The following is a 27,911-nucleotide window of genomic DNA, read 5'->3' as shown; positions in this document are numbered from 1 at the left end:
AGTTTGTCAGTGTCCTTCTTGAATCATACTGCTGCATTGTTCTAGGGCCAATCAGACTGCTGCATTCTGAATCCTATTGTTCTAGGACCAATCAGACTGCTGCATTTTGGATCCTATTCAACTCAGTACATAACAAAACCCATAACACAGAATCAAGGGAGAGGAGCAAGTTTTCTCCATTGCCTCCAAACCCATTGAGGTTTGATGAGGCCCTAAGCGGGTGGCGCTGTGGGCTAAAGCCTCAGCGCCTAGGGCTTGCCGATCGAAAGGTCGGCGGTTCGAATCCCCGCGGCGGGGTGCGCTCCCGCTGCTCGGTCCCAGCGCCTGCCAACCTAGCAGTTCGAAAGCACCCCCGGGGGCAAGTAGATAAATAGGTACCGCTTACCAGCGGGAAGGTAAACGGCGTTCCGTGTGCAGCTCTGGCTCGCCAGAGCAGCGTTGTCACGCTGGCCACGTGACCCGGAAGTGTCTCCGGACAGCGCTGGCCCCCGGCCAATAGATGTGAGATGGGCGCACAAACCCCAGAGTCTGGCAAGACTGGCCCGTTCGGGCAGGGGTACCTTTACCTTTACCTTTAAGCTACTGAAGGTAATGGGGCCATTTATATGTCCAGCTGTCCTTTGTCAACAACAAATTGTCACTGTTTTTTGTGTTGAACATATGCTCTATGGTAATTTATGGACCTAATAGATATCTAAAGCCATTTGCACATCTTGCCCTGCAACCAGTCCATGCAGAATGTAGGCACCCTATATATAGAAAGGAGCAAACCAGTGATATTTCAGGGAGCAGGCTAGCAGGCGGGGCCCATCATAGGAGCCTACACAACACAAAACACTGTTGCTGTATATAGGTTTCGTTTTATTTGCTTTTTATCTTATATTTTGGAAATGTACATCCAGTTTTTTTCCTTTAATTTTTTTGGGGCCCCCCCAAGAGAGTGGGGCCCTAAGCTGTAGCTTGTTTTGCTTATACATAAATCCGGCACTGCTCACATCACACGGACGTCACAAAATGACCCTGTTATGTAATGTCACTGTGCCAAGATTTCCAATACAAGAAAAATGAACACCAAATGAGATAAACTCTTCAGATCAACCTCTGACAAGTAGCTTTTAAGACTCCATAAATGCCTTCAGAACTGGAGGCCAGGGATTGCCAATGCAAATTCAAGTAACCACGACAGGCTTTTTCTGGCTTTGTTATTTTTTACTTTCTTGCATCAGATTGAGGAGGATGGCCCAATTTCCCTGTACTAGGTCACAGAAGATATTTAGATAGCCACAACCAGATACAGCTGGGTGGCAGACAGTTCACCTTTTTTCTGATAGGTTCTGAGGAGTGTCAGAGGGTGGACGTGTGACTCTTTCACATGTCCTTGCTGGGTTTATAAAGCTCTGGCCTCCAAACGCAGCCAGGGAGACAAAGGCAGAACTCGCTTTTCCATTGTGGAGGTTGCAGCATTGTGGTCATCCTCAACAGAGCTCCAGCTCTCAAATCATTCAGGGCCATGTTGGGGCTGCAGTTTGTTCTGGGTATTCTCATATTTCATTTTGGTGCTGCACAGGAGGCAACATTGTAAGTTATAACCAGCATCTTCTTATAATATTTATTAGTTGACTGTGATTAGCTTCTTTGTTTAGCACAATGCTGCTGTTATCTGATGTTTATGAACTTCCAGGCCTTTGGTCAGGCTGACATTTCCAGCTAAGATGAATAGAGAGTCGTTGTAACTTTTCTCCAGATATTATTAACAGGGCAAGGTTAATAAGAGCAAGATGTGAAAGTCTAACTGTAGGGATTTTTAATATATATATATTATTGACTTATGCCCCGCCTTTCCCCCAATGGAAAGACGGCTTACAGATAAAAACAAGAAGGTAGGAAAATACTATGAAGCACTGATAAAACTAAAACTATATACATTATAGATATACATGTATAAAATCTGTTTAAAACATACCAATGATTGCAATAAGAACAGCAGGATTTTATGTCAAAGTGTTGTCAAGCTTCCGTTGGTGTCAAGTGGCCAGCAGTTGTACAGAATGTCTCCTTCTTGACAAGTTTCACTTGACAAAATTCCCTTACCTGTACAGGTATTAAAGGTGCAGTAGCCTGAATGAACCCGATTACATTTGTTCCTAATTGTCTGTGAATAATAAAGTATTGAATTTTATAATTAACGCATAGTTCTTCTTGGCCAGTATTGCCTAATGGCATAGCAACTTTCCTCATGCAGCTGAAAGCAGGCTTTCTGCCAAATAGCTAAAGGATGAGCTTTTCATGTGCTGTGAGTTGCTTTTGCTGGTACGAACTAATACAGCTGCTCTTTTGGGATTTCACAGGCAGTATGTCCTAGTAGTGCCTTCAGTACTGCAGAGTGGCTCTGCAAATACAGCCTGTGTGCAACTTCTCAACCTCAATGAGACTGTAAACCTGAATGTCTTTCTGGAATATGAGAGGCGTAATGTAACTGTTTTCCAAGAAGTTGTGCAAAGGAAAAATTTCTTCAAATGCAGGTACTTTGTGGTAAGTATTTCTTGCCTCCGTGGCAATTAGAAAGAGGCATAAACGGAGAGGAAAAAGGGAAAGGGGACCACCATAGACTTGTAGAGGTGGAAGGGACACCAAGGGACATCTAGCCCAACCCTGTAAGGATGTTGAAATTACAAAATAGGATAGGGAAGAGGAGCAAGAAGGGATAGGAGGCGTGGGAAAGAGCAGAAAATATTGTTACCTGCCCCCCTCCAATCTCCAAGCGGTGCGAGATTCCAGGTGTTCTAGATGCTTACTCATGGTTCGTATTCCCTTTTGGAAATGAGGCACAGCAGAAGCTGTGGTGTCATTATGATATATGGTTTATTTACACATATATACAACCTCAGCTTACGATGGAGGGGTTCCAAGCAATGACTTTCAAGCAAATTCTGTTTCTCCCATTCCAGCCGCTTTGGAGTCAAGTTGCTAGCCCACATGGTGCTCTGATCCTCACCCCCTCTTCAGTTTTCAGTGTTTTCAGTGGCATAGCGTGGGTTCTCAGCACCCGGGGCAAGGCAAGTAATTTGCGCCCCCTAACTCGTGGATTTTAGCACTCGAGTCTCTTCCGCGCCCCCCCCCAGATGTTGCGCCAGGTGCACCCCCCACGCTACGCCACTGCTCCCACCACAAGTCTTCAGGACAGCCATCCGAAGCCTGGCGGCGGGAGGAGGTCTCTCCGCCCCACCGCCAGGCTTCGGAGCAGCCTTCCGAAGGCTGGTGGCGGGAGGAGGTCTCTCCGCCCCACTGCCAGCCTTCGGAGGAGGTCCGAGGACAGTGGGGAAGATGCGCTGCGCTTCCCCGCTGTCCCAGAGATTTCCCTATGGACTTTCGTCTTGCGAAGAGCCGGCCAAACGCGCCCCCCCCAATGTTGCGCCCGGTGCAGCCGGCACCCCTGGCACCCCCCATGCTACGCCACTGAGTGTTTTTACACTGGCACCTCACCCCCAACTCACATTGGGCAAACTACCCTTCTGGAACTCTCTCCTAAAAACTCTGGCATTATCTTCTGCTAACTACCTAGAGCCCGGAGCGCGGCTCCACCCACCTCATGGCTGGCATATCCTTTACCTTCTTGCCTTATTTTTATTCTGTGAACGATCCTGAGATCTTTTGATGAGGGGTGGTATCTAAATATAATTAAAAATAAATAAATAAATAAATAAATAGGTAAAGGTAAAGGGACCCCTGACCATTAGGTCCAGTCATGGCCGACTCTGGGGTTGTGGCGCTCATCTCGCTTTATTGGCAGAGGGGGCCGGCGTACAGCTTCTGGGTCATGTGGCCAGCATGACTAAGCCGCTTCTGGTGAACCAGAGCAGCACACGAAAATGCCATTTACCTTCCCGCCGGAGTGGTACCTATTTATCTACTTGCACTTTGACTTGCTTTCAAACTGCTAGGTTGACAGGAGCAGGGACCAAGCAACAGGAGCTCACCCCGTCGCGGGGATTTGAACCGCCACCTTCTGATCAGCAAGTCCTAGGCTCTGTGGTTTAACCCACAGCGCCACCTGCGTCCCAAAATCAATAGATATAATACATAAATAATTGGTCCACCACCTCTTTTCCCCCCTCTTTTAATGGCCCATCTCTCTAGGTGATTTCCTGAATGGCTTGGCCGGTATTTTAAGAACTTTGCTAAGTTTGGCATCTGGCACACAGGAATTAGAAGAGAGGTTCTGGGATGAGAAGGGGAGTCTTATAACAATAAAATAATTATTAGCTGAGAATGCATGGGAAGCATTTTAAATGCTGTCTTTGCAAGAACCCTTTGGAATAGGTCGTTATTCTAAATATTCTCATCTTCCTATGGCAGACATAGTGCAGAGGCAGGAGGCCTCACACTACTAAATGAAGGTCCCTATCAGGGACTGCTTAACTGACGACTTCCCAACTCTCACCTGTTACTTCGCCATCACCCTACCATCAGAAACAGGGCAGCCAGTTAAGTTGGTCAGTCTGCCAATTTCAGAGCATTATCTATCTTGTAGCTAACAAAATACAGTGCAAATAGAATTGTGCTTTTAATTGGAACAACACATGCATTCCTGTTGACATTTTTCAAAGTCAAACTGCTGGAGAATCACAGCACCTGCTGTGGTTGCAGAGACCAGCAACTCGTAACAACTGCTGCCTCCTGTGTTGTTTTTGCTACGTTAGTGTGGTGTAGTGGTTAAGAGTGGTAGCCTCGTAACCTGGTGAACCGGGTTCGCGTCCCCGATCCTCCACATGCAGCTGCTGGGTGACCTTGGGCTAGTCACACTTCTCTGAAGTCTCTCAGCCCCACTCACCCCACAGAGTGTTTGTTGTAGGGGAGGAAGGGAAAGGAGAATGTTAGCCACTCTGAGACTCCTTCGGGTAGTGATAAAGCGGGATATCAAATCCAAACTCTTTTTCTGAAGTGATCTCTCTGGGGCACCAGCCTGGGCAGTGTGTATGAAGGTCCTGGGCTGCCCAGATAACCAAACCCCCTCTTGACCTTTGCTGATAAGGTCCCAAGGAAAGCAGAGTAATACATTTGGCACCAGCCTGGCTGCAGAAGTTGCCGGAGGGAGGTGTTCAAGGCAGCATCCAACTCCATTCCATTCCAGCTCCCAAAGATATCCCGCAAGGCAGGCGATGTTTAGGATCAGTTTTCCTTCTCCTAGACAGGCTAACTTCCCAGGCTGATGAGCCCCATCTGTTCCACAAGGCAGCATTTGGGGGAATTAAGTCCCCAAATAGATAACATATCCAATATTAAACTGATAAGAACTTACTTTGGCTAACATCAAGTGTATTATCTGTTCTATCACATATGTTTACCAGATAGGTAAGCCATGTAGCTGTGAGATGCAGGGAAGGCAAGTACAGGTGCTAGAATCCTTTGGAGAAAATGGTGGCAAACCACCACACATTTACAGGTCTATTGTTGTATCGCTTGGTTTCTTCCCTCACAGGTCCCTGAGGCCAGTTCCAACCCTGTGGCTTACATCACCATCTCTGTCAAAGGTGCCACGGTCAATGTGACAGAGAGGAGGGTTTTGGCCATACAGAACAAAGGCAGCGTTGTTTTTGTTCAGACTGACAAACCCATCTACAAACCTGGGCAGGAAGGTAAGTGATGGTCACAGCATTATCTCTTCTACAGCAATGTGTAAAAAGTGTTTTGCAGCCCTTCCCAGACTCGTCATGAATAGTCTAAATGCTGTAAATATGGGGAATTGTGGCAAGAACTGTGTGCTCAGCAGCAGACCCTGGTCTGGAAAGCCAAGACACTACTTTTTCTGGGACAAATTTGTGGAGGGGGGAATTATGGATACCACATCATCATCATCATCATCATCATCATCATATTTACTTATACCCTGCTCATCTGGCTGGGCCTCCCTAGCCACTCTGGGCAGCTCCCAACATATTAAAAACATGATAAAACATCAAACATTAAAAACTTCCCTAAACAGAGCTGCCTTCAGATGTTTTCTAAAAGTCAGATAGTTGTTTATTTCCTTGATATCTGATGGGAGGGCGTTCCACAGGGCGGGTACCACCACCAAGAAGGCCCTCTGTCTGGTTCCCTGTAACCTCACTTCTCACAATGAGGGAACCGCCAGAAGGCCCTCGGAGCTGGATCTCAGTGTCCGGGCTGAACAATGGGGGTGGAGACGCTCCTTCAGGTATACTGAACCGAGGCCGTTTAGGGCTTTCAAGGTCAGCATCAACATTTTGAATTGTGCTTGGAAATGTGCTGAAATGTGGTCTGACTGCTGACATGTCCATAAATCTGCTACCAGAGGCAGTGTTAGGTTAGTGTGACCCATGTGGCACAACTCAGCACCACCACAATCCTATAGAACGGAGGGCACGAGGCAGAGGGAGGAGCACTGAATTTTAGCATCATACAGGGTGCTGCGGAAATTTTAGAGCCCCAAGTCCACCACTGCTGCAACAGATTAGTACAGGCTGTATACTGGGTTGGGAATGCAAGGAGGAAACCTAGAAAGGCTAAACTACTTAGGTATTAGGTATAATAACCCAGATTTCAAACTCAACCCACTTCACAAACCATGGTGAATAGAACTGGTAATCTGAGTCAACCTTTACTGTATGGCTGAGGTGGAATTTGAATGCAGGTTTTTCATGTCCAAATTGATCTCTTTTTCCCCCTGGATTGCAGTTTCCCAGAATGATAAAAACTTGCTGTTAGCTAGCGGGAAAGCAAGTGAATTTCTCTCACAGTCTTTTCCTTTCCCCTTCCATAGTGCTCTTCCGAATTGTTTCTCTAAATACGCGTTTTCAACCTGATCCTCAAACTGTAAGTATATGGTCAGGAGGAAGAATTTCCAAAATGCTCCTGGTTTATATTAAAGTCTTTGTGAACCATCTCATCCGCTTTAAAAAAGCAGATGCGCAACCCGTAACAATAGCTTAACGACCAAATAAGCACGCAGAGTCTGAGGCAAAACTTTTTGGTTTGGTGTTTGCTTGGTCTGCTCCTAAATAGTAGTCTATGCACGTAACTCCAAATGAGATTGAATCAGACCAAAGTAAACAGTTTCAAAGAAGCTGTCTATTCAATTTGGCCTACTAATAAGTGCTTCGCACACACACAGCATTTTTGCTTTGAAGTTAAAAGCTAATGTTCTCCACTAAGGTTCCTGCAAATGGACTGAACATACCTATTGTGTCTGTGAATGATTTTGAATACTCTTTCTAGGAAATGAAGCAACTCTGGTCATTGTTGGAAAGTCAGTAAATAAATTAAACTTGTGGTAGATGGAATGGAAAGTTTAGCCATGGAACAAAGGGATACGATGACATTTTAGTTATCCATTTAAAACATATAGCAGCCTTAGCAGTTGTTTTAATAGCAATTATCTGCATTCTTGGCAAATTTATCAAAGCAGCAAATCTACAACATACGCAGACAACAATAGTTTAGTACATGTTACCAATGCAGACAGGCTAATTTGTGAAAATCTAGAATTTCTTTTACCTCTGTTCTGATTAATGATATCCTCAGGTTTGGCCATTTATTGGGGGAAAGGCAGTCTGCCTTGAAGGACAGGAGAACTGTCTATGGCTGTCTGCTAGCAAGCATACTCACCCAATATATTTTTGTTCATCCCTATGCACAAAATGCACAATATCGCAGCGTTTTAGCTGCAAATACTAAAAGAAGACTTGTTTCTAATCTTGCTCATTGCCTGAAACCTATTCCCTTATTTTGTTCCACCATCACTGAGATGTAAGCTATGCTGCCTCATATATTTAACAGAGTGAAACTGCACCATTTTTCATTCAGGGTTCAAATCATCCCTTTAAACACTTGTCGATTGGGAGTTTTGATGCTCAACTCTGAAAAGCTGTTGACATTTAAAATATTTTTCAAACACTAACATTCTCTTCACATTCATCTCTTTCAGTATCCTTTGGTCACCATTCAGGTAAGAGTCTTTGTTTTTAAAAGATGCGTATCTGTATTGTATTGTATTGTATTGTATTGTATTGTATTGTATTGTATTGTATTGTATTGTATTGTATTGTTGCACTCTAGTCTCTGAGCAGTGTGAGATTCCAGGGGCTCCAGGCATGCTTACCCAGGATTCATGTTTCCTTTTGGAAATGAGGCACAGTAGAGATTGTGGTGTCTTTCTGATAGATGGCTTATTTACACATGTATACAAAGGGTTCACAGCTTCAACACCCCCAAAGGGTCTTGCTTCTCCCTTAGCCACAGCCTTGGATTCAAACAGAACTCAGACATTGCTCTCTGAACCTCTGCTCACTGCTTTGCATCATCACAGCAAACTCTGCTCAGAAACTCAGGCCTTGTTCTCCTATCTAAGAAGTGGAGAAAGGTGCCACTCATTTGTTGTCTAGCACAGAGCCTTCTTTTCTTTGTTCTCTTAATGGCCCATCACCCAGGTGATGGGTAGCTTATATTTAACACTTGCTGGATCCAGGAGATGGGTGAGCCTCAACCAGACTAAGACTCATAACTCTATTGTGCTTAAAACTGATTAAGTTTATGTGATTATTTGTAATATTCAGCTGCACCAGGGAATAAAGCAATTCGCAAACAACTTCTGTGAGGAAAAGGAAAAGTGCAGTTTGGCTGGGCTTAAGGCACAATCCACATCTATCTTTGTGTGAGAGGCAAAGGACTAGGATGAGGGTTTAGGAGGGGAAGACGAGAAGGTACTTGGTACCAGGGCTGGCTCCTGTGCAATGCCCCAGGCTAGCATCCCCTGTCAGGGACTGGCCAGATGATGAGAAGTGGCGGGGGTACCAGCTGGGGAACCCCCAAGGGAAGCTGCAGAGGAGGAACACTCAGAGCCCTAGGATTGGTGGTGGGGCGCTGAGGTGGGTCAGAGGAAGAATGAAGGGAGGAATGGTTGAATGCTGAAGAAGAAACATGCTTTAGTGAGCAAGGAGAGCCTATGACAGAGAGCAGCTCCAAGGACACGCATGGCAATGCGTAGGGTGGAACAGAGATGACAGGTGCCCCAATGTAATTTGAGGCTGCTTGGGAAATATCTGGCAGAGAAGGAGACCTAGAGCATGGGTAGGCAAACTAAGGCCCAGAGGATCTGGCCCAATCGCCTTCTAAATCTGGCCCACAGACAGTCTGGGAATCAGCGTGTTTTTACATGAGTAGAATGTGTGCTTTTATTTAAAATGCATCTCTGGGTTATTTGTGGGGCATAGGAATTTGTTCATTATTTCCCCCAAAAAAAATATAGTCCAGCCCCCCACAAAGGTTTGCTGACCCCTGACCTAGAGGAAGTAGAGGGCAGGGACAGTCAGTCCTGTCAACTGTTGGCTTCCTCACAAACATTTTTTTTGCCTCTGTGTTGATAGCCTTCAGATTTGGGCTGGTGTTCACTGCTACCTGCTGACTGCTAATCTAGTTCCTCCTGAAACTAAGCAACCTGAGTTGAATCTTTGGCTTCTTGCCTTAATGTGCCTTTATTCTGCGCTTCTAGGATCCCCAGAGGAACCAGATATTCCAGTGGAGAAACGTAACGTCTGAGATCTCTATTGTTCAGCTCTCATTCTCAATAATTTCGGAGCCAATTCTGGGAGACTATGAAATCATCGTGCAGAGTCAATCGGGAGCTAAGACCTCTCATATGTACTCTGTCAAGGAATATGGTAAACATATGTACCTGTTATTTTCTAAGGTTCAGAAAACAATTAGGACTTGCTGGAAGAGGAAGGTCCTTAATTTTCTGGCCTGGTATAAAAATGTTAAACCACAGAGCCTAGGACTTGCTGATCAGAAGGTCGGCGGTTCGAATCCCCACAACGGGGTGAGCTCCCATTGCTCAGTCCCTGCTCCTGCCAACCTAGCAGTTCGAAAGCACGTCAAAGTTCAAGTAGATAAATAGGTACCGCTCTGGTGGGAAGGTAAACGGCGTTTTCGTGTGCTGCTCTGGTTCGCCAGATGTGGCTTAGTCATGCTGCCCACATGACCCGGAGGCTGTATCCCGGCTACCTCAGCCTATAGAGCGAGATGAGCGCCGCAACCCCAGAGTCGGTCACAACTGGACCTAATGGTCAGGGGTCCCTTTACCTTTACTTATAAAAATGTAGCAACTTGGGTTTTCAGAAAAGCCACATACAACACACAAAATGTTCAAAGGCAAACACATACTTGTCAAAGCTGGAGTTGTATGTATTTGCTGGTAAACAAACCTATTAAATAAACCTGACATTTTAGTAAAGCACCTAAAATCCAATTACGAAATGAAACAGTAAAATAAATCGTTCAGTGAGAGTCAACCGCTTGTTTACAATGCTGTTTCCTTACAATAGTATCACCGTTCTCTTAGACGATTCTCGGTGCAAATGACATAAATTATCTTTAGAAGGTTTTCCCATTTTAAAGCAGTATAAAATATATTTTAAATAATAATCCTCAGTGCTGATAATCATCTGGGAAGTGTGAGGATGGTCTGTCTCAAAAGGTGGGTCAGTTGAGGAAAAGGCTGACCAGACAAGCCTCAAACTTTGCCTCACACACATGCCAAATCACTGGTGGAGCATATACCTGTACGAATAGTGCCCTGGGGGGGGGGTGCGCGTGCATGAGGAACAGCACATGGAGGGAGCTTGCCGCAGCTCAGCTTGCAAGGGGGGCACATTCATGCGCCACAGTGCAGCCGAAGAGGGGGGGCGGTGAAGCAGCCATCGACTTTCCTCCTCTCTGCCCCCAGGTCTGACCTGACCCAGGAGTGGTGCTGCAGCGTTGGGCCATCGTGAGAGGAAATTGTTTCTGCAGCTCCCTTGCATGCTGGAGCAAAGCTCCAATGAGAGAGCCTGTCATGGGGGTGCCTAGTCGTGCCCCCTCAAAAAAATGTGCCCAGGGCCATGGCCCCCTCACGCCCCCCCCCATGCTACACCAATGTGCCAAAGTGTTCAAAATCGCAAACTGTTTCTCTGTAATATATGTTTGGCTGTGTCTTTTTCACTCTTCAGTATTACCACTGTTTGACATCACTATCAGTGCACCGAAAACAGTCTCTGTGGAGAATCCAGATTTCGTTGTGAAGGTGTGCGGCTCGTAAGTATTGGACTCAATGGCTGAAGTAGACGTTTTTAGTGGTGGAGGCTGATGATCTGGGGCTAAGGCACAACACTACCTTTGAAAATGCCAGGCAATTATTAAAAATTCCCTACTTACAGTCTCAAAGCCATGTACTCTTTCCTGTCCCACACATAGTTCCCTCCATTCACTCATTAAAAGCTGCAGCAACTGTGGGGTGGAGTCAGGTAAGTAAACTAGGTCTGAGCCACATGCAAATCCAGAGCATTTTTTTCAGAAGGTATCGATAGCTCTGCTTCCAACAGACCCCTTCCCTAGCTTGAGTTCAGAATAACTTGAATGGAGAGGGGTGAAAGAAAATGCTGTTAGTATTATTTATAGCTTGCTTTTTTGTGAGTTTTGAAAACAAGAAGCTTGGTCTCTGTACCTATCTGGATATGACTCCACATCCTTCCCCAAACCTGGGACATCTTCTCCCAAAGCTCAGACATAGCAGCAGCTGATAATGATTATTCACATTTTTAAGACTGAGATATGCATGGAAAATATGTTCTGCTCTGCTCTGATGTACTCAAATGAAACATTTATTTGCCTGTTGGTGGAATGCTTTGTTTAGAAAAGTTTTTAATGTTTGATGTTTTATCGTGTTTTTAATATTCTGTTGGAAGCCGCCCAGAGTGGGCAGCATATAAATAATATTTTATATATATATTGAAGGGGTATCCCACCTTCTGCTTCCATTGTTTTCTCCATTTAGAGAAAAAGATGTTTTGGTTTAATTGAATAGTTAAATAAATTTTGTGGTGGAGAGAAAACACGTGCAACAGGAAGCACTTCTCCTTCGCATTCTAAAAGTATTTGCGTTAATTTTTTTAGTGATTGATGTGTAGGTATAAACAGTGCATGAATTCAAAAACTTATGTCGTGGTATGGCTTAAGTTCTAAATACAGTGGTACCTCGCAAGACGAATGCCTCGCAAGACAAAAAACTCGCTAGACGAAAGGGTTTTTTGTTTTTTGAGCTGCTTCGCAAGACGATTTTCCCTATGGGCTTGCTTCGCAAGACGGAAACGTCTTGCAAGTTTGTTTCCTTTTTCTTAACACCGTTAATACAGTTGCGACTTGACTTCGAGGAGCAACTCATAGAACGCGGTGTGGTAGCCTTTTTTGAGGTTTTTAAAGACTTTGGTGATTTTTGAAGCTTTTCCAAAACTTTCCCGACACCGTGCTTCGCAAGACGAAAAAAATTGCAAGACGACAAAACTCGCAGAACTAATTAATTTCGTCTTGCGAGGCACCACTGTATGCAGTTTGGAGTCAATCTTGTCTGAAAATCATACTTGCCCCCCCACACACACACACATTGGAAAGTCTTGCTGTGTCCATAGATGTGCAGAGAATAATTGATGCTTTTTCAGTGAGGAGGAGACAATGGTACTCTGCACATGAGTAATGGCACCCTGTCATAAATAAATGATGCACAGGTCATATTGCGATGAAAACGGCACAGTTACAAATTGCAGCCCCACCAAGTCAAAATGTTAACAGCCACCACTTTAAGGAAGGTTATGTAAGGAATCAGCTGATGCCTAAAAAATTATGTCAGCATGCAAAGGCAGCTGACATTTGCTGAGGCTGAATGCAAAACTCATCAGGTGCATTTATCAGAGGAAACACATTTCCAGTGCATCTGTGAATCTGTAGTCCTTTCTGTATTTCTAGCTCTTACGTCTAGGCCATCTATTCTCAAATACTGTATGCTTCTTTCCCTTCTAGGTATACGTATGGGCAGCCAGTTGAGGGGAAAGCTCAGCTCAGTGTGTGCAGAAATCTCAATTTTTATGGAACCTGCAAGAGGGACCCTGTCTGTGAATCTGTTAATAAAGAAGTAAGATACATAGTTCCTTATCATTTTCTGTCCTTCTTCTCCCTCCATTGTCTTCTCCTGTTTTCCTTTCCCATTAGGCCTTTTTGCACAGTCAGAAAAATTTATTCCACAAATAATAATGCAGCCCAGTTTGCAATGAAGTCAAAAGTGCTGCATCGTCCAATCCTTTGAATTATACGCCGCAGAACCTCAGCCCAGTGTAATATCCACAGTACTTATCCTGCCCTCATGTAATGGATAGGGATGGAGCTGTGTACAGACTTGCTGCCAGGAGACAGATCATAGAGAATCCCAGAAATGTAGAGTTGGAAGGGTCCACAAGGGTCATCTAGTCCAACCCCCTGCAGTGCAGGAATATGCATCTGTCCCATGCAGAATTCAAGACCACAATCTTGGCATTATCAGCACCACACCAGTGGCGGAGGAACCCTCTCTGGCACCCAGGGTGGGATGCTAAGGGGTGGGGTGAACCGCCCGGTGGCGCAGGCACGATGTCCATATGGAGTGTGCATGTGCGGCATCCTGTATGGAGTGCCACTTGGGGGGGTGACACATAGCTGTCAACTTACAGATTTGAAAATAAGGGACCAGCAGTCTCGAAAATAAGGGATCAGCAGCCAAAATAAGGGATTTTAGTCAACCAGCAGCCAAACGAAGCCTCAAGCGGTGGTTCCCACAGTGCGGCAACCCGGCAAAGGGGATGCAGCAAGGAAAACCACCGTCACCTCTCTGCTGGGAATCACTGAGCAAAGGCGAGTCCCCAGCCAACGCAGCCGATTTGATCGGCACCAAAGCATGCAAGCTCCACCCCCCAGTCGTTCTTAGACTCCTTACTGGGTGAGCAACGCAGCCAAGCAACACAGTTGGAGCCTCCCTCCTCCCTGGCCGGCAGGGAGGGAGGGAGAGGAGCTGCTTCCTTTGAAACCCGGGAAATTTAAGAGACATCATCAATAAGGGACAGCAGCGGGACCCAGCGCTGGGATAAGGGAGTTTCCCACCAAATAAGGGACGGTTGACAGCTATGGGGTGACAAGATGGGTCCTGCCTTCCCCCAGCTGTCGAGCAGCCATGGGCGCGCACAGTCAATATGAGCACCGCTTACGAGGCGTCTGAACGGGCTGCTGCACATGCACATTCTGTACGGGCTGCCATGCATGCGCCTTCCATATGAGCATCTGTATGGGCTGCCGTGCATGCGGCATCCTGTACAGACTGCGCATGTGCGGCATCCCGTATGGAATGCGCACATGTGGCATCCATACTGACTGTGCGCGCCCTTGGCCGCTCTACAGCTGAGGGGAGGCAGGAGCCATCTTGTCACACACACACCCAGAGTAGCACCTGGGTGGGACCGCCCCCTCCGCCCCCACTTCGTACGCCCCTGCACCACATTAATCAACTAAGCTAGCCTCTCCCCTTTTCCAGTCTGTCGGATATGAGCTCTACCATTGCCTCCACAAATCTGAACAAAACAAAAATGATTCATAAAACTGGGGGCATGCGGGAACATAAGAATAAGGAGCCATTGCTTGGTGCTCATTTTACTTTTCATTTATTGCTGCGTCCTAGAATTGACTATAGCTCACCTCATTGGACTACAGAGCCCCAGGAATTCAAAACTGAATAGTGTCTGAATAAGTATCTGGGTCACAGCACAAAGCCAGGGCCATGGAAACCAATAGACTGGGGATTTGTGGAGTGGGATCATTTTCCTACTGTATTCTTCCTTGGGTATAGGCTTCTTTGGTTATAGGCAGTATTGGGTACAGGCAGTAATTGGGTATAGGCAGTAATTGGTTAAAGCACTCTAATGGCCTGAAAGATGTTATTGGCTGAGCTTCCCCAGAATCCCGGAGAGGAGATAAGGGCAGACAGTAGGATCAAGAGATGCTGTGACAGAACAATTAGGGACCTATGAGAATACATGTCTGAGATGTCAGGAGGCCAAAGGGCCAGACATGGGCATGAGGGTTGTGGGAAGGAGCAGCCCAGGGGAATCTCAGAAGGGAAAGAAATCTGGGAGAGAAAGCTGCAAAGATAAGGAAAGTTGGCTTGCATTGATTTAAAGACCTCTGAAACTTCTCTAATTTATGAATGGTGGGCTTCCAGAAGCAATTTCCAGCATACATTGGATACTACATGAAGAGGAAGATGCTTTTTTTAGGGCTGCCTTGGCTTGAGGAACTTAGGAGCAAAGGATAGGGCATGCAGTCAAATTTTCTCAATGAGCCAACTGAACATGGGCGAGAGAATTGAATCATGTCTGCAGGGCCTTTGAAGCTGTCCATGGGCACCTTTCAGATCTTCCATTGAAGGCATGGAAGCAGTTCTAGCAGGGCTATAGCTGTGTGAACAGGGCTATAGCCACTCCTGCCAAAATCTTCCAAATGGATATTGGATAATTTAAGCAAAAGCACACATGGGAAACAAGACTTGGAGCTGGTCCACGGGAAATGGAGGGGCAACATGTTGCCTTCAAACTCAGCTCTCTTAGGGATGCCGCAAGGACTGGGCATGGCTCCATGAGATCAATAGCGAATATCAACCTAAGTAGGTGGGCACCCTGAATCATATTCAGACATCTGGCATGCATTAAAACACAGTGGCTTCTTGGAAGCTGTTTCTATTGTCATCAATGGCACTGGGCCAGATTTTTTGTTGTTGTTTAGTAGTTTAGTCGTGTCCGACTCTTCGTGACCCCCTGGACCAGAGCACGCCAGGCACTCCTGTCTTCCACTGCCTCCTGCAGTTTGGTCAAACTCATGCTGGTAGCTTCGAGAACACTGTCCAACCATTTCGTCCTCTGTCGTCCCTTTCTCCTTGTGCCCTCCATCTGTCCCAACATCAGGGTCTTTTCCAGGGAGTCTTCTCTTCTCATGAGGTGGCCAAAGTATTGGAGCCTGTGCTTCAGGATCTGTCCTTCCAGTGAGCACTCAGGGCTGATTTCCTTCAGAATGGAGAGGTTTGGTCTTCTTGCAGTCCATGGGACTCTCAAGAGTCTCCTCCAGCACCATAATTCAAAAGCATCAATTCTTCGGCGATCAGCCTTCTTTATGGTCCAGCTCTCACTTCCATACATCACTACTGGGAAAACCATAGCTTTTACTACACAGACCTTTGTTGGCAAGGTGATGTCTCTACTTTTTAAGATGCTGTCTAGGTTTGTCATTGCTTTTCTCCCCAGAAGCAGGCGTCTTTTAATTTCGTGGCTGCTGTCACATCTGCAGTAATCATGGAGCCCAAGAAAGTAAAATCTCTCACTGCCTCCATTTCTTCCCCTTCTATTTGCCAGGAGGTGATGGGACCAGTGGCCATGATCTTCGTTTTTTTGATGTTGAGCTTCAGACCATATTTTGCGCTCTCCTCTTTCACCCTTAATAAAAGGTTCTTTAATTCCTCCTCAGCAACACCAATTAATTTTAATCCTTACCCCTCCTCTTTTTCAGCTGGGCAAAGATGGCTGCCTTGCCCATGTCTTCAGTTCCAAGACTTTTGAGCTTAATCGTTCAGGGTACTGGATGAACCTAGATGTGAAAGCCATCGTCACTGAGAAAGGAACAGGTAACCCCTTCCACGTAATCAAAAAGAGACTGCTGGGAAAATAAATAAACAGCAGGCATGAAACTATTTTGGATAGTTTATTTCATATTAGTCAGCTAATTATGTTTGTTCTTGGACTCTCGCACAGGGATTCAGAGTGAACGTTCAGCCTACATTTCAGTTTCTCGGATACTGGGGACTGTGACATTTCAGAATATGGACCGGGACTATAAAAGGGGGATCCCTTATTGTGGTCAGGTAAAATGAGAAGCTGAGTATGACGCAGCCTAAATGCCTATATCTAGAGATGAGTGACTAAATTTCATCTCCTTTAGGAGTGAAACAGCAAAACTGAAGGAATGCCTTTCTAACTGAGAAACAAAACCACATTTGTCACTGAAATTTCTGCTGAAGGGAAGTTTTAAGTAAATGCAGGGTGGGACATAAAAAGATCTGCACAGGGGAAATATCTAATAAAGTCTGAGGAAAGCCAGTTGTACTAGTAACAAACATTACGACAGTCCTAAATATCCCCAGGTTGTCCCTAGATTTCATGAAATCTGAAGTGAATCTGAGAGCTGCTTTTTTACTATGAATTTTTTGTTTTCCAAAATAATAAAACTGTTGAAAACAACATCTGGGTCCAAGTCTAGTTATGCAATACAATATCTACAGAAAAATTAAATTGAGTATGTAGTGTCATTTCAAGCATATTCTTAAGACATAATCCACAGACAAATTTGAGAAGTTGGTGGGAGGCAATTGTTATCTTCTCCCCTTACATATGAAAAGAAAGGAGACCAGAATTCAACTGAGGTAGTTTTACTACCCTTCTAAGCCTTGCTAGTCACTCTGTGATAGCCACATCCCGAATGTTGTTGAACCTCAAGGGGTAACTCAGCCTGAGATTTCCAAAAAATATGCTATCGCCAAATGTGTGGCCACCCCACCAATAGGAAAAAGCCCCACAAATCTTTATGTCAAATAGTGAGGCTAGAATCTATGTTTAACGAAAGCAGGGCTAAATCTGGATTTCGCGAGAGAGGTTTTAATGATTATAAAAATAATATCAAAGACCCTGGTCCAGAACGTATGAACGAGTTTTACATTCCCACCAAGCATGGAAATAAGATTCGAGATTCCCACATCCCCTTCAACAGAGAGGGAATAAGGATTTATTGTTTTTTTCCTAAGCAAACCGTGAAACTGAGAGCTCTTGTAGAATACTAGGAATATGAGCAAGCTGGAAAATCTTCAGTTCACGTCCCATCTCAGTATGTGGTGCACTCTGAAAACTTGAAATTTACTCTGTAATTATCAACATTAACATGAAGGTTCTTCCTCGTGTGAAACCCATGAGAAATGTTGGGGAAACCAAAATAAACAGTGCAGTCCTAATTCTCCGATCTCTGCTGCTTGATTGGTGGGTGGGTAGGCAGTGAAATGTCTGCTTCTATAGAGACCCCTGTTGCTCCTGGGAGAGATCATCAGGGGGTTTGGGCTGGGTGTTCATCAGTATGCAGATGACACCCAGCTCTACCTCTCCTTTAAATCAGAACCAGTGAAGGCGGTGAAGGTCCTGTGTGAGTGCCTGGAGGCTGTTGGAGGATGGATGGCGGCTAACAGATTGAGGTTGAATCCTGACAAGACAGAAGTACTGTTTTTGGAGGACAGAGGGCGGGCGGGTGTGGGGGATTCCCTGGTCCTGAATGGGGTAACTGTGCCCCTGAAGGACCAGGTGCGCAGCCTGGGAGTCATTTTGGACTCACAGCTGTCCATGGAGGCACAGGTTAATTCTGTGTCCAGGGCAGCTGTCTACCAGCTCCACCTGGTACGCAGGCTAAGACCCTACCTGCCCACAGACTTTCTTGCCAGAGTGGTGCATGCTCTAGTTATCTCCCGCTTGGACTACTGCAACGCGCTCTACGTGGGGCTACCTTTGAAGGTGACCCAGAAACTGCAATTAATCCAGAATGCGGCAGCTAGACTGGTGACTGGGAGTGGCCGCTGGGACCACATAACACCGGTTCTGAGAGATCTGCATTGGCTCCCAGTACGTTTCCGAGCACAATTCAAAGTGTTGGTGCTGACCTTTAAAGCCCTAAACTGCTTCGGTCCTGTATACCTGAAGGAGTGTCTCCACCCCCATCATTCAGCCTGGACACTGAGAACCAGCGCCGAGGGCCTTCTGGCGGTTCCCTCATTGCGAGAAGTAAGGGTACAGGGAACCAGGCAGAGGGCCTTCTCGGTAGTGGCGCCTGCCCTGTGGAACGTCCTCCCAGCAGATGTCAAAGCAATAAACAACTACTTTACTTTTAAAAGACAACTGAATGCAGCCCTCTTTAGGGAAGTTTTTAATGTCTGATGCTGTACTGTTTTTAATATTCAGTTGAAAGCTGCCCAGAGTGGCTGGGGAAACCCAGCCAGATGGGCGGGGTATAAATAATAATAATAATAATAATAATAATAATAATAATAATAATAATAATAATTCCTTCCAAAATATTGTGTTTGGAGGCAGGCTGCCATTGGCTTTGGATCCACTGGATCCAAAGTCCCTCTGATTTCTCAAGGGGTCCAATTTTAAATGTCACCCAACTTCTGCAAGGTGACAGGCCTTCAGATGTGGTGGTCGCTTCACACCACTGCTCCTTAGCTAGGGTTCAGGATCGCTCTGCAAGATAAAGCCTTGGGTTTGGAGAGCATTGCTGAGTCAGAGATGAGCCACTGATGCCTCTGGGGTTTTCCTTCTCCCTCAGATAAAACTGGTTGATGTTGATGACTCTCCCCTTGGAAATGAGATTGTCCAACTACATGTCGACAACAAAAATGTGGGCAACTACAGCACCGATGGAAACGGCACCGCTGAGTTTTGTATTGATACCTCAACGTTCTTTAGTTCAGATATCTCTCTCAGAGTAAGTGACCAACAGAAGCCAGGGCTATTTCACACTTCTCCAAACACCTCTTCGCCTTTCTCTTTTCTTAAAGGTGCCAGTGCTGTGTTGCACATGTTTGCATGTAATAGGTAGCTAGTACCCAAGTCCAGGACTAGGGAACTGTCTCCTTTAAATAACTACCGTATTTTTCCGTGTATAAGACGCCCCCATGTATAAGATGACCCCTATTTTTTTTAACCCAAAATTAAGAAATCAAGTTGTTTAGCTTTTTTGGGGGGGTAGGGGAGGTCACTTCTGCCAATCGCTTACCTGCCTGCCTGCCACTGCCGATCACTTGCCACAGCCATTGCCGGTCGCACACCTCGCCGTAGCCATCAATTGTCTGCCTGCTAGCTGCCACCAACAGCCCACCCACCCACTTGCCGCAGCCACCAATTGCCGGCCCAGTTGCCGCAGCCACAGCCAATCACCAGCAGGCCTTCCTGCAGCCCCCAATCGCCGCTGCCAATCTCCTGCTTGCTGCTGCCATTAATCGCACGTCCCCCCTCTGCATTCACTATCCGTGTATAAGACGTCATCCAACTTTTGCCTAATTTTTTTAAGCAAAAAGCATTGTCTTATACACAGAAAAATACGGTATCTCCAGTAATAGTTGGGGGGTACTCTTGAATCCTTTGTTGTCGCTTGAGGCTCAGGTGGCCTCCGTAGCCTCCGAGTGCCTTCCATCAGCTTTGGCTGGTGGCCCAGCTACACCCCTATCCAGACAGGGATAGCCTAACTACTGTTGTCTATGCTCTGGCAACCTCTAGGTTAGATTACTGCAATGCGTTATATGCAGGGCTGCCTCTGAAGACGATTTGGAAACTTCAGCTAGTGCAGAATTCAGCGGCCAGGTTGCTCAGGTTGCAAGACGGTTTGAGCATATTACACCGATCCTGGTCCAACTGCACTGGCTACCAATTAGTTTCCAGATCCAATTCCAAGTGCTGATTTTGAGCTATAAAGCCTTAAATGGCTCAGGACTGCAATACCTCAAGGACCACCTCTTTCCATATGAACCTACCTGAACCCTGAGATAATCTTCTGAGGCTCTTCTTCATGTGCCTTCTCCTCAAAAGGTCCGGAGAGTGGCAACACGAGAATGGGCCTTCTCTGCAGTAGCTCCCCATCTGTGGAATACTCTCCCCAGGGAAGTTTGCCTGGCGCTTTCATTATACAGTGGTACCTCGGGTTACAAACACATTGGGTTACAGACTCCGCTAACCCGGAAGTACTACCTCGGGTAAGAACTTTATCTCAGGATGAGAAAAGAAATCGAGCGGCGTCAGGAGGCCCCATTAGCTAAAGTGATACCTCAGGCTAAGAACAGTTTCAGGTTAAGAACGGACCTCCGGAACGAATTAAGTTTGTAACCAGAGGTACCACTGTACACCTTTAGGCACCAGGCAAAAACATTCCTTTTTAATCAGGCCTTTGGTTGGTCTGATTTACATCCCATGCCCTTTAAAATGTGGTTGGGGGGGGGCTATTGGGTTGTTGTTTTTATTTTTATTATGTATTTTGTGGTTTTATATCTTGATTTTATTCTGTGAACTGCCCTGAGGCCCCTGGGTATAGGGCGGTATATAAATTCAATTAAAAAAAAAAAGAACAAATCAGTCACTAAAGCTGTATGTCCCTATTTGCAGCTTGTAATCCAGGCATAGGCAAACTTGGCCCTCCAGATGTTTTGGGACTACAACTCCCATCATCCCTGACCACTGGTCCTGTTAGCAAGGGATGATGGGAGTTGTAGTCCCAAAACATCAGGTGGGCCGAATTTGCCTATGCCTATTGTAATCCGAAGGCTTCCAATGACCCTGACTTGTCCAATTTTCCATAGAGAAATAATGCGATGTCCTGATTTCTACATCTTCCTCCTTTCTGCCCTCCCTTCCCCGTTGCCTACAGCTAATATATAAACCCAATGAAAATTGCAACAGCGATGGCTGGTTATTACCCTACTATCCAGAGGCCTATCATTCAGTCCAGCGCTTCTACTCCAGAACAGATAGTTTTGTGAAGATACACCAGGTGCCAGGAGAGTTGCCTTGTGACCAGGTCAGCAGAATCAAAGTCTCCTACAGCCTGACTATAAAAGGACAGAACACTGCAACCTTCTATTACTTTGTAAGTATCAAAGAGCTGCTCGGTTTTCTTTATTTGACATGGAAGTATTTATTGGGGGTGGGAGGTCATATGCCTGCAAAAAAAGAAAGTAGATCAAACAAACAGAAGGCCCCACCAAAATACAAAAGGAGGTACATGACCCTCAAACAGATGTCAAGAAGGAATTTTTACAGTGGTGCCCCGCAAGACGAATGCCTCGCAAGACAGAAAACTCGCTAGACGAAAGAGTTTTCCGTTTTGGAGGTGCTTCGCAAAACGAATTTCCTATGGGCTTGCTTCGCAAGACAACAATGTCTTGCGAGTTCCTGCTGGTTTTTTTTCCTCCCCCCCGCCCCTTTTTCTAAGCCGCTAAGCCGCTTATCAGCTGATCTGATCAGCAGATAAGCCGCTAAAAGCCGCTAATAGCGCTAATAGCGCTAATCCGCTAATCTGTCAATGGGCTTGCTTCGCAAGACGAAAAAACCGCTAGACGAAGAGAATCACAGAACGGATTCTTTTCGTCTTGCGAGGCACCACTGTATTAAGCTACCTGACTTGTTTCAAAGAATTTTTTTCCAAGAATGATTATTGTAAACTGTTCTGTGGCAAAAATGTGTTCCCAAAGCATTTGAGCCAATGCAGAGCCAGCGGCGGAGCAAGCCAATCAGGCACCTGGGGCAGCGCAAATGCCCTGCACCCAGGGGCGGGGCCAGTCGCCTAGGGCAGGACGCTCCACTGGGCCTCTGAGGAATCTGCCTGCCTCCTCCCACTCAGCCACCCTACAGCTGAGGGGGAGGCGGCGGGCGGACCTTTTGGGGCAGCATAGAGCCTGCGGGCATCCAAGCCACCACGTCACTCCCAGCTGGGTTCAGCTGTGGCAAAGCCGGATGAGTAGATTGCTCCCATTCTGTATCATTGGTTTTTCTCTGCACTCTTCCTGAATTCTGATTTAACTAGGAGATGATCGTGCATGGTTAACATTTCCTTTTTTTATATAAAAAGACATTTTAAAAACTAGGAAAACGGTGAAATTCATTCTGAATGCAGGTTTACTGCCAAATGCTCGAAAGCTGGAATGAATTTTGAAGTTTTCCTAATTTTTCTCATATCTCTTAATATAAATCAGTTTATATATGCCCCACCCCACCCCCTAACCAGGTTACAGATATGCACTGATAAAACACTGAGTGTGCTGAGCTCAAAACAATTGATTCCCTTGCTCAAAAGGATAAGAACCACTGCCACTATGCGCCATAGTTACTGAGTGACATGAAGACAGGTGGCAACTTTTGCACGGTAAACATTGCAGGATTGTGTGTGCACACGATCATTAATATATTTTGTACAAGGTGAATAAGGATTCACTGAACAGGAGAGAGAAAAATTAGTTTTGTTACATTTCAAAATATCAAAGGGCTTCCAAACTTGTATTCATAATTGAGATCCTGCTGTGAGGTGATTTTTTTGAACCATACTTCTCCCATGCCCTTGAGTTACACTGCCTATTGCTTATTTCCCTCTTGGTGTACACAGGTACTGGTGAAGAACAAAATTATAAACTCAGGCAGAAACGTTGTCACCCTCAGTCGTGGTAAGTAGTGCTGTGCCAAAATTTAGTGGTGTTTGGTTTTCCTCATGAAAATGGCCATTTTGAAGGGTACGAAAGGGTCTGTAAACTGTTGTGTGTGTTTTCTTGTACCTGTTCACAGCTATTGTTGCCCCTCACTCTGCTCTTAGCTGTTGTTGGCAAGAATTCAGTTCCAATATGCCCAAAACATTGAGAACTTTTCTTCATTGGTTTCCAAATTGGACTAAACTATAGGGCTGATCTTGGAAAAACTGTTCCTGGAGTGCAAACTCGCTGCCTCGTTCCACAGTAAACCCTTAGGGTATTAGACTCCCCTTCAGTGGGGTACCATATTACACCCACAACAGCAGTTTCTTTGTTTCCCCCTGCTTGGGAATAATCTGGGACCCTCCAGCCTTTGAAACCTCATCTGGCTGCTACTCCATCTCTCTTCCCCAAGGTGATTTGTTTTCTTGGAGGGAGGTACCATATGTTAGAGGCTCTGGGTCAGGGCCAGCCCACCCATGGGGCGGACTGAGATAGCTGCCTCAGGTGATGGAGTCCCCCAGGGCACCGCACCCACAGGTGCCTAACAGAAATGGCACTGGCTTCTAGCCAGATCTCATGAGACCTCACTGGAATCCACCGCCACATGACCCTGGTAAGTGAGGCTTTGGTAGAGGGTGGCAGAGGGGAGGCAGCAAGGACAGCACGTTCCCATTTTGCCTCAGGCGGAAAAACTGGATGAGCCGCCGTAGCTCTGGGTATAGGAAGAATGTAGGTGAAATGTCTGCCGCCTTGATTTTGCTTGCAAAATGTGCTCGTGTGTCAAATTCTTGCCCCACCGCATACATTCTTTTTTTAAAAGCCCCATTGGTTATTTATTATATTTGTATACCATGATCCTGAACGGTGATTGAGTCTGTAACTTTTGTAAGTGTGCAAGCCTCTTTATTGTCTTCTCTCAAAGCCCTCTGCCAGGAGCCTTGTGTTTCAGGCTCATGGCCCCAGCTTGTCTCTGATTGTTCTCCATCCAGATGATTTGGCAGCTTCCAAAGGCCACTTTTACATCTCACTTTCTGTCGATGCAAACATGGCTCCCGTTGCCACGCTGCTGGTCTACACTCTACATCCTGAGAGGGAGGTGGTTGCTGATACTGCCAGATTCGAGATAGAGAAGTGCTTCCATAATAAGGTAAGATAATGCAATGAGGTAGGAATTGCAAAACACTTAATATGCAGGTAAAAGTAAAAGTACCCCTGACTGTTAGGTCCAGTCACGGACAACTCTGGGTTTGCATGCTGACATTAATAGTGTGGAACATGGCAATTTGCTCTTAGGAAAGCTCTTGAAAAGCTGGATGAGTTAAGCTTTAGTCTCTTTTTAGTCTTCTGGAATTTCAGAAGTTTTCTCATTGTATGGAAGTTGTATGGCTTACACCAGATTGTGGGGACAAGTGTTTAGTGGTTGTCTAACAATCCCCCTCAGCATCAGCTTGCCTCCCTCCCTGATGATGTTTCATAGCCTGGGGACTAGCCATCAGTTCCAACAAGCATAAGACATGTTCAGCTAGAAGATGAAATAAATGTGCCCCACTCCATAATTCATTTTCTTATTCAGCTATACAGGAAGCCCCTACTGATAAGTGAAACAAACCCAGTGTAACACAATAGACCACAACAGGTGTGTCAATCTAAGTATGGTGGCGTTCTAAGAGTCTATGATGGAAAGAAGGCTTTATATTAAGGTCATCTAGAAATCAGTTGGCCTTCCCATGAAATTAACCCTTTAAATGTTTTATATTTGATTTCAGGTCAGCCTCCAGTTCTCCGTGAAGGAAGCTCTTCCAGCTTCAAATGTCAGCCTTGATGTCAAAGCTGCTGCCAACTCCCACTGTGCTCTGCGAGCTGTGGACCAGAGCGTTCTTCTCTTGAAGCCAGAGACAGAATTGTCAGCTGAAAGTGTAAGAGCAAAAGCCACCTGCCTGTTTCTGCCCACACCGAATCTTGCATGCTGAGTGTAATGATCTCAGGCAGACAAGCAAGCCCCAATAAGAACTAATGAGTCTCCGGCAGTTTTATGCCACGTTTATTTACAATTTACATCCAGAGCATGGCTCTGAGCCTGCCGCTTTTAGCTACGAGTTGGTCATTCTGAGTCTCTGCCCCCGTCACAGCACAAAGGGCGCCAAAGTCCAGTCCTTCCTCTTTTGTACTTCCGTTGCATTTTAACCCTTTCAGCTCTTCTGGTTCTACCTCCCGGTTGCCTAGCAACCCCCTCAATGTCATCTATCTCCTCCCCTCCCTCTGCCTGTGAGCTTTCCAAGTCTGGGAACTCTTGATGAAGGAGGGATGAACTAACCCACTCCTGCTCTGTCTGTGGCTGAAATCCCTCGCTTCCAGAGTCAGACTCTTGCTCCCTTTGTACTGGCAATCCTTCGTCTCCAGAGCCAGACTCTTCCCAGGCGTTCGATTCAGCCACGTCCCTGACACTGAGTGGCGCAGTAAAGAATGCTGCCGCCTTTCCAACCATGGCCAGAGGTGGATTTAGGGCAGCATGACCAGTTCCCTTGTGCTGGCCACCGAGTTGAAGGAGACGCTGTAGAGCACTGCAAGTATGACGCAGTGCACACCCAGAACAGAATATGAGAGGTGGGGACACCAAATTTGGGGCTTGTACAGGGTGCCACTGAAATTTGAAAGACCAAACTCAGTCATGATAAATTCACCAGCTCTGGCGTTTCTAGACCTTTCTCACCACTTTGCTATTTTTCGGGCTTTTGGGCCCTAGTCGAGAGACATGTTTTGTCCTGCTCTGAGTATGAGCCTTTGCTTGCTCCCATCCTGCCACCCTAAGTGGTAACCAGGATGACAAAGGGTTGGCTGAGAGGTTGCAAGGGCAGCAGAGATGATTATAACAGAAACCTCTGCTTTGTTGATGTGCCACTTCTGTAAGGGATACACTAAAAGTTAGGGTTGCCATATTCCCAAAAGTGAAAATCCCCCCCGAAAAATATGGCCAGGTTTTCCAGATAGGTTTTCCGGACATTTTGTTGACTCAGCAAAAATCCACTCAGCCGCCATTTTGGCAGCCCTACTAGAAGCCACGATTGTACAGTATGGAATCTTCCAAGGCAAACACAAGTCCCACCCCGTGCGGGCTGAACATTTCAGTCATTTGTGACACAAAATTTCAGTGTCTGTGTCCAGAATTTCATTTCATTTTTAGCCCTGTTTATAACAGACTTCTGCGCTGGTTTCTCCTTCTTAGGTCTACAGTCTCCTTAGCTATGATATGTTTGGTTACTACTTCAATGGATTCAACTTAGAGGATGATCCCCAAGAGCCTTGCATTCCACCAGACAACATATTTCATGATGGCTTGTATTATGTTCCTGCTAGCTTCAACTATGGACCAGATATCTATAGAGAAATAAGAGTAAGATTTGCACATAGTTCTTTTGTGAGCAGTTAAGAGAAAAGAAATGTCTAACCATCTCCATTCTCAATAGTGTTTTGGAGGGTTTTTTTTTTTTTAGTGATTCTCAGCCACATTCCACTGGTACATAACTAAAAACGTATGATTTGAATATTTCTAACTAGCTTTCAAATTGCAAAGCAGTCAATGAAATGGAGTTTGGAATATTAAAGGCTATACATTCCAAAGTGGGCAAAGTGTCAGGTGACTCAGAGGAGACCCATATGAGTCAATCAGCTGACTTATAGAGGAATCAAGTGGGGTAGAGCTCGAATGTGGTCGAGGAGGAGAACTGGTGTAAACTGTTTTGCAAGTATGTTTATATTAGGCAAAAACGGCATATAAAATAAGGAAAAATTCACACTAAGATGTTGATTAATTTTCATGAGAAATCTTTTTCAAAAGTTGCAATCATGTAGAAATGTGGAGAATTTAAGATTAGAAATATGAGAAAGAGAGAGAATCTGAAATTGACAGATCCCTCTATCCCTAGGAAGAAATGATCTAAATAAAGAAATAATGGAGATGATAGTAATATTAAGAAAAAGAGGAATGTGTGCAAAATCTTGAGCTATTTATTATTATTTTCAAATTCAGGCTACGGGTGTAAAGTTTGTAACCAACTCCCGGCTTCGGCAACCAGTTATATGCTCCAGTGGCCGTGGTCCTTTTCGGCCTTTTGAGGAGTCATCTGAATTTTTTGCCAGAACCACATCTGTCCCTACCTTTGCAGGTAATTTGGGTGGGGATGGTGCAAACCCGTAAAGTTAGATGGAGAATGAAGTGTAGCACTGCAAAATATCCTGGACTTTTCCTCAGCTTTTGCTACCATTCAGCATGGTTTCCTTCTGGAATGCCTATTTGGGATGGGGGGGGGCTTACTATTCTGGGCTTACCTAGTGAGTAGGTTCCAGAAGGTAGCAATGGGGAACTGCTGTTCTGCCCTGTGCCAGAAGCCTGTTGCATCTCACAGGCTTTCTCACATCTGCATGAAGTTGCTAGAAGATGTCACCTGGAGTTTGGTGTCAACCATATGTAGATGGAGGTAGTGGAAGTTCTGAATCTGTATGTGGCAGCAGTTTTGGACTGGATGAAAGTGAACCAGCCAAAGTTTATTTCAGACATGTTGCCTGCGGTTCTGGTAGTCCTGGATTATATGTTTAGCCTATCTGGGATAGTACTGCATTCCTCCTGGAGCAGCAAGCTTATCATTTGGGGAATGCTTTCTTGGATACAGACCTGAACCAGGATATCCAGGTGATTGTAGTGGCCAGCAGTGCCTGCCCATTGCTCAGTAATTTCAGCATCAAATGATGCATT

At 45.6% G+C, this 27,911-nt stretch overlaps 1 protein-coding gene across 3 annotated transcripts in view; it reads left to right on the top strand.

Annotated features, from left to right (window-relative positions):
• Nucleotides 1-1,477: 1,477 nt before the first annotated feature.
• Nucleotides 1,478-27,911, top strand: part of LOC309521745 (ovostatin-like) — a 54,706-nt gene continuing 28,272 nt past the window's right edge. The window contains exons 1-17 of one of the 3 annotated variants that reach the window (XM_082204547.1): nucleotides 1,478-1,578; nucleotides 2,349-2,532; nucleotides 5,480-5,636; nucleotides 6,782-6,834; nucleotides 7,946-7,966; nucleotides 9,509-9,677; nucleotides 11,004-11,088; nucleotides 12,847-12,958; nucleotides 16,405-16,519; nucleotides 16,647-16,756; nucleotides 19,258-19,416; nucleotides 21,349-21,567; nucleotides 23,080-23,137; nucleotides 24,151-24,308; nucleotides 24,928-25,077; nucleotides 26,385-26,552; nucleotides 27,189-27,324. In XM_082204547.1, the coding sequence (XP_082060673.1) occupies nucleotides 1,511-1,578; nucleotides 2,349-2,532; nucleotides 5,480-5,636; nucleotides 6,782-6,834; nucleotides 7,946-7,966; nucleotides 9,509-9,677; nucleotides 11,004-11,088; nucleotides 12,847-12,958; nucleotides 16,405-16,519; nucleotides 16,647-16,756; nucleotides 19,258-19,416; nucleotides 21,349-21,567; nucleotides 23,080-23,137; nucleotides 24,151-24,308; nucleotides 24,928-25,077; nucleotides 26,385-26,552; nucleotides 27,189-27,324 (2,122 nt within the window). In that variant the 5' untranslated portion in view covers nucleotides 1,478-1,510. Of the gene's footprint in view, nucleotides 1,579-2,348; nucleotides 2,533-5,479; nucleotides 5,637-6,781; nucleotides 6,835-7,945; nucleotides 7,967-9,508; nucleotides 9,678-11,003; nucleotides 11,089-12,846; nucleotides 12,959-14,879; nucleotides 15,001-15,036; nucleotides 15,056-16,404; nucleotides 16,520-16,646; nucleotides 16,757-19,257; nucleotides 19,417-21,348; nucleotides 21,568-23,079; nucleotides 23,138-24,150; nucleotides 24,309-24,927; nucleotides 25,078-26,384; nucleotides 26,553-27,188; nucleotides 27,325-27,911 lie in introns of those variants that run through there. The other 2 variants (XM_082204548.1, XM_082204549.1) reach the window with 2 other exon arrangements.

This window comes from Podarcis vaucheri (assembly GCF_965113315.1).
Source record: "Podarcis vaucheri genome assembly, chromosome: 17".
NCBI lineage: Eukaryota > Metazoa > Chordata > Lepidosauria > Squamata > Lacertidae > Podarcis > Podarcis vaucheri.
Note: the sequence above shows the minus strand (reverse complement) of the source record. Positions and strands in the feature narration are given on the sequence as shown.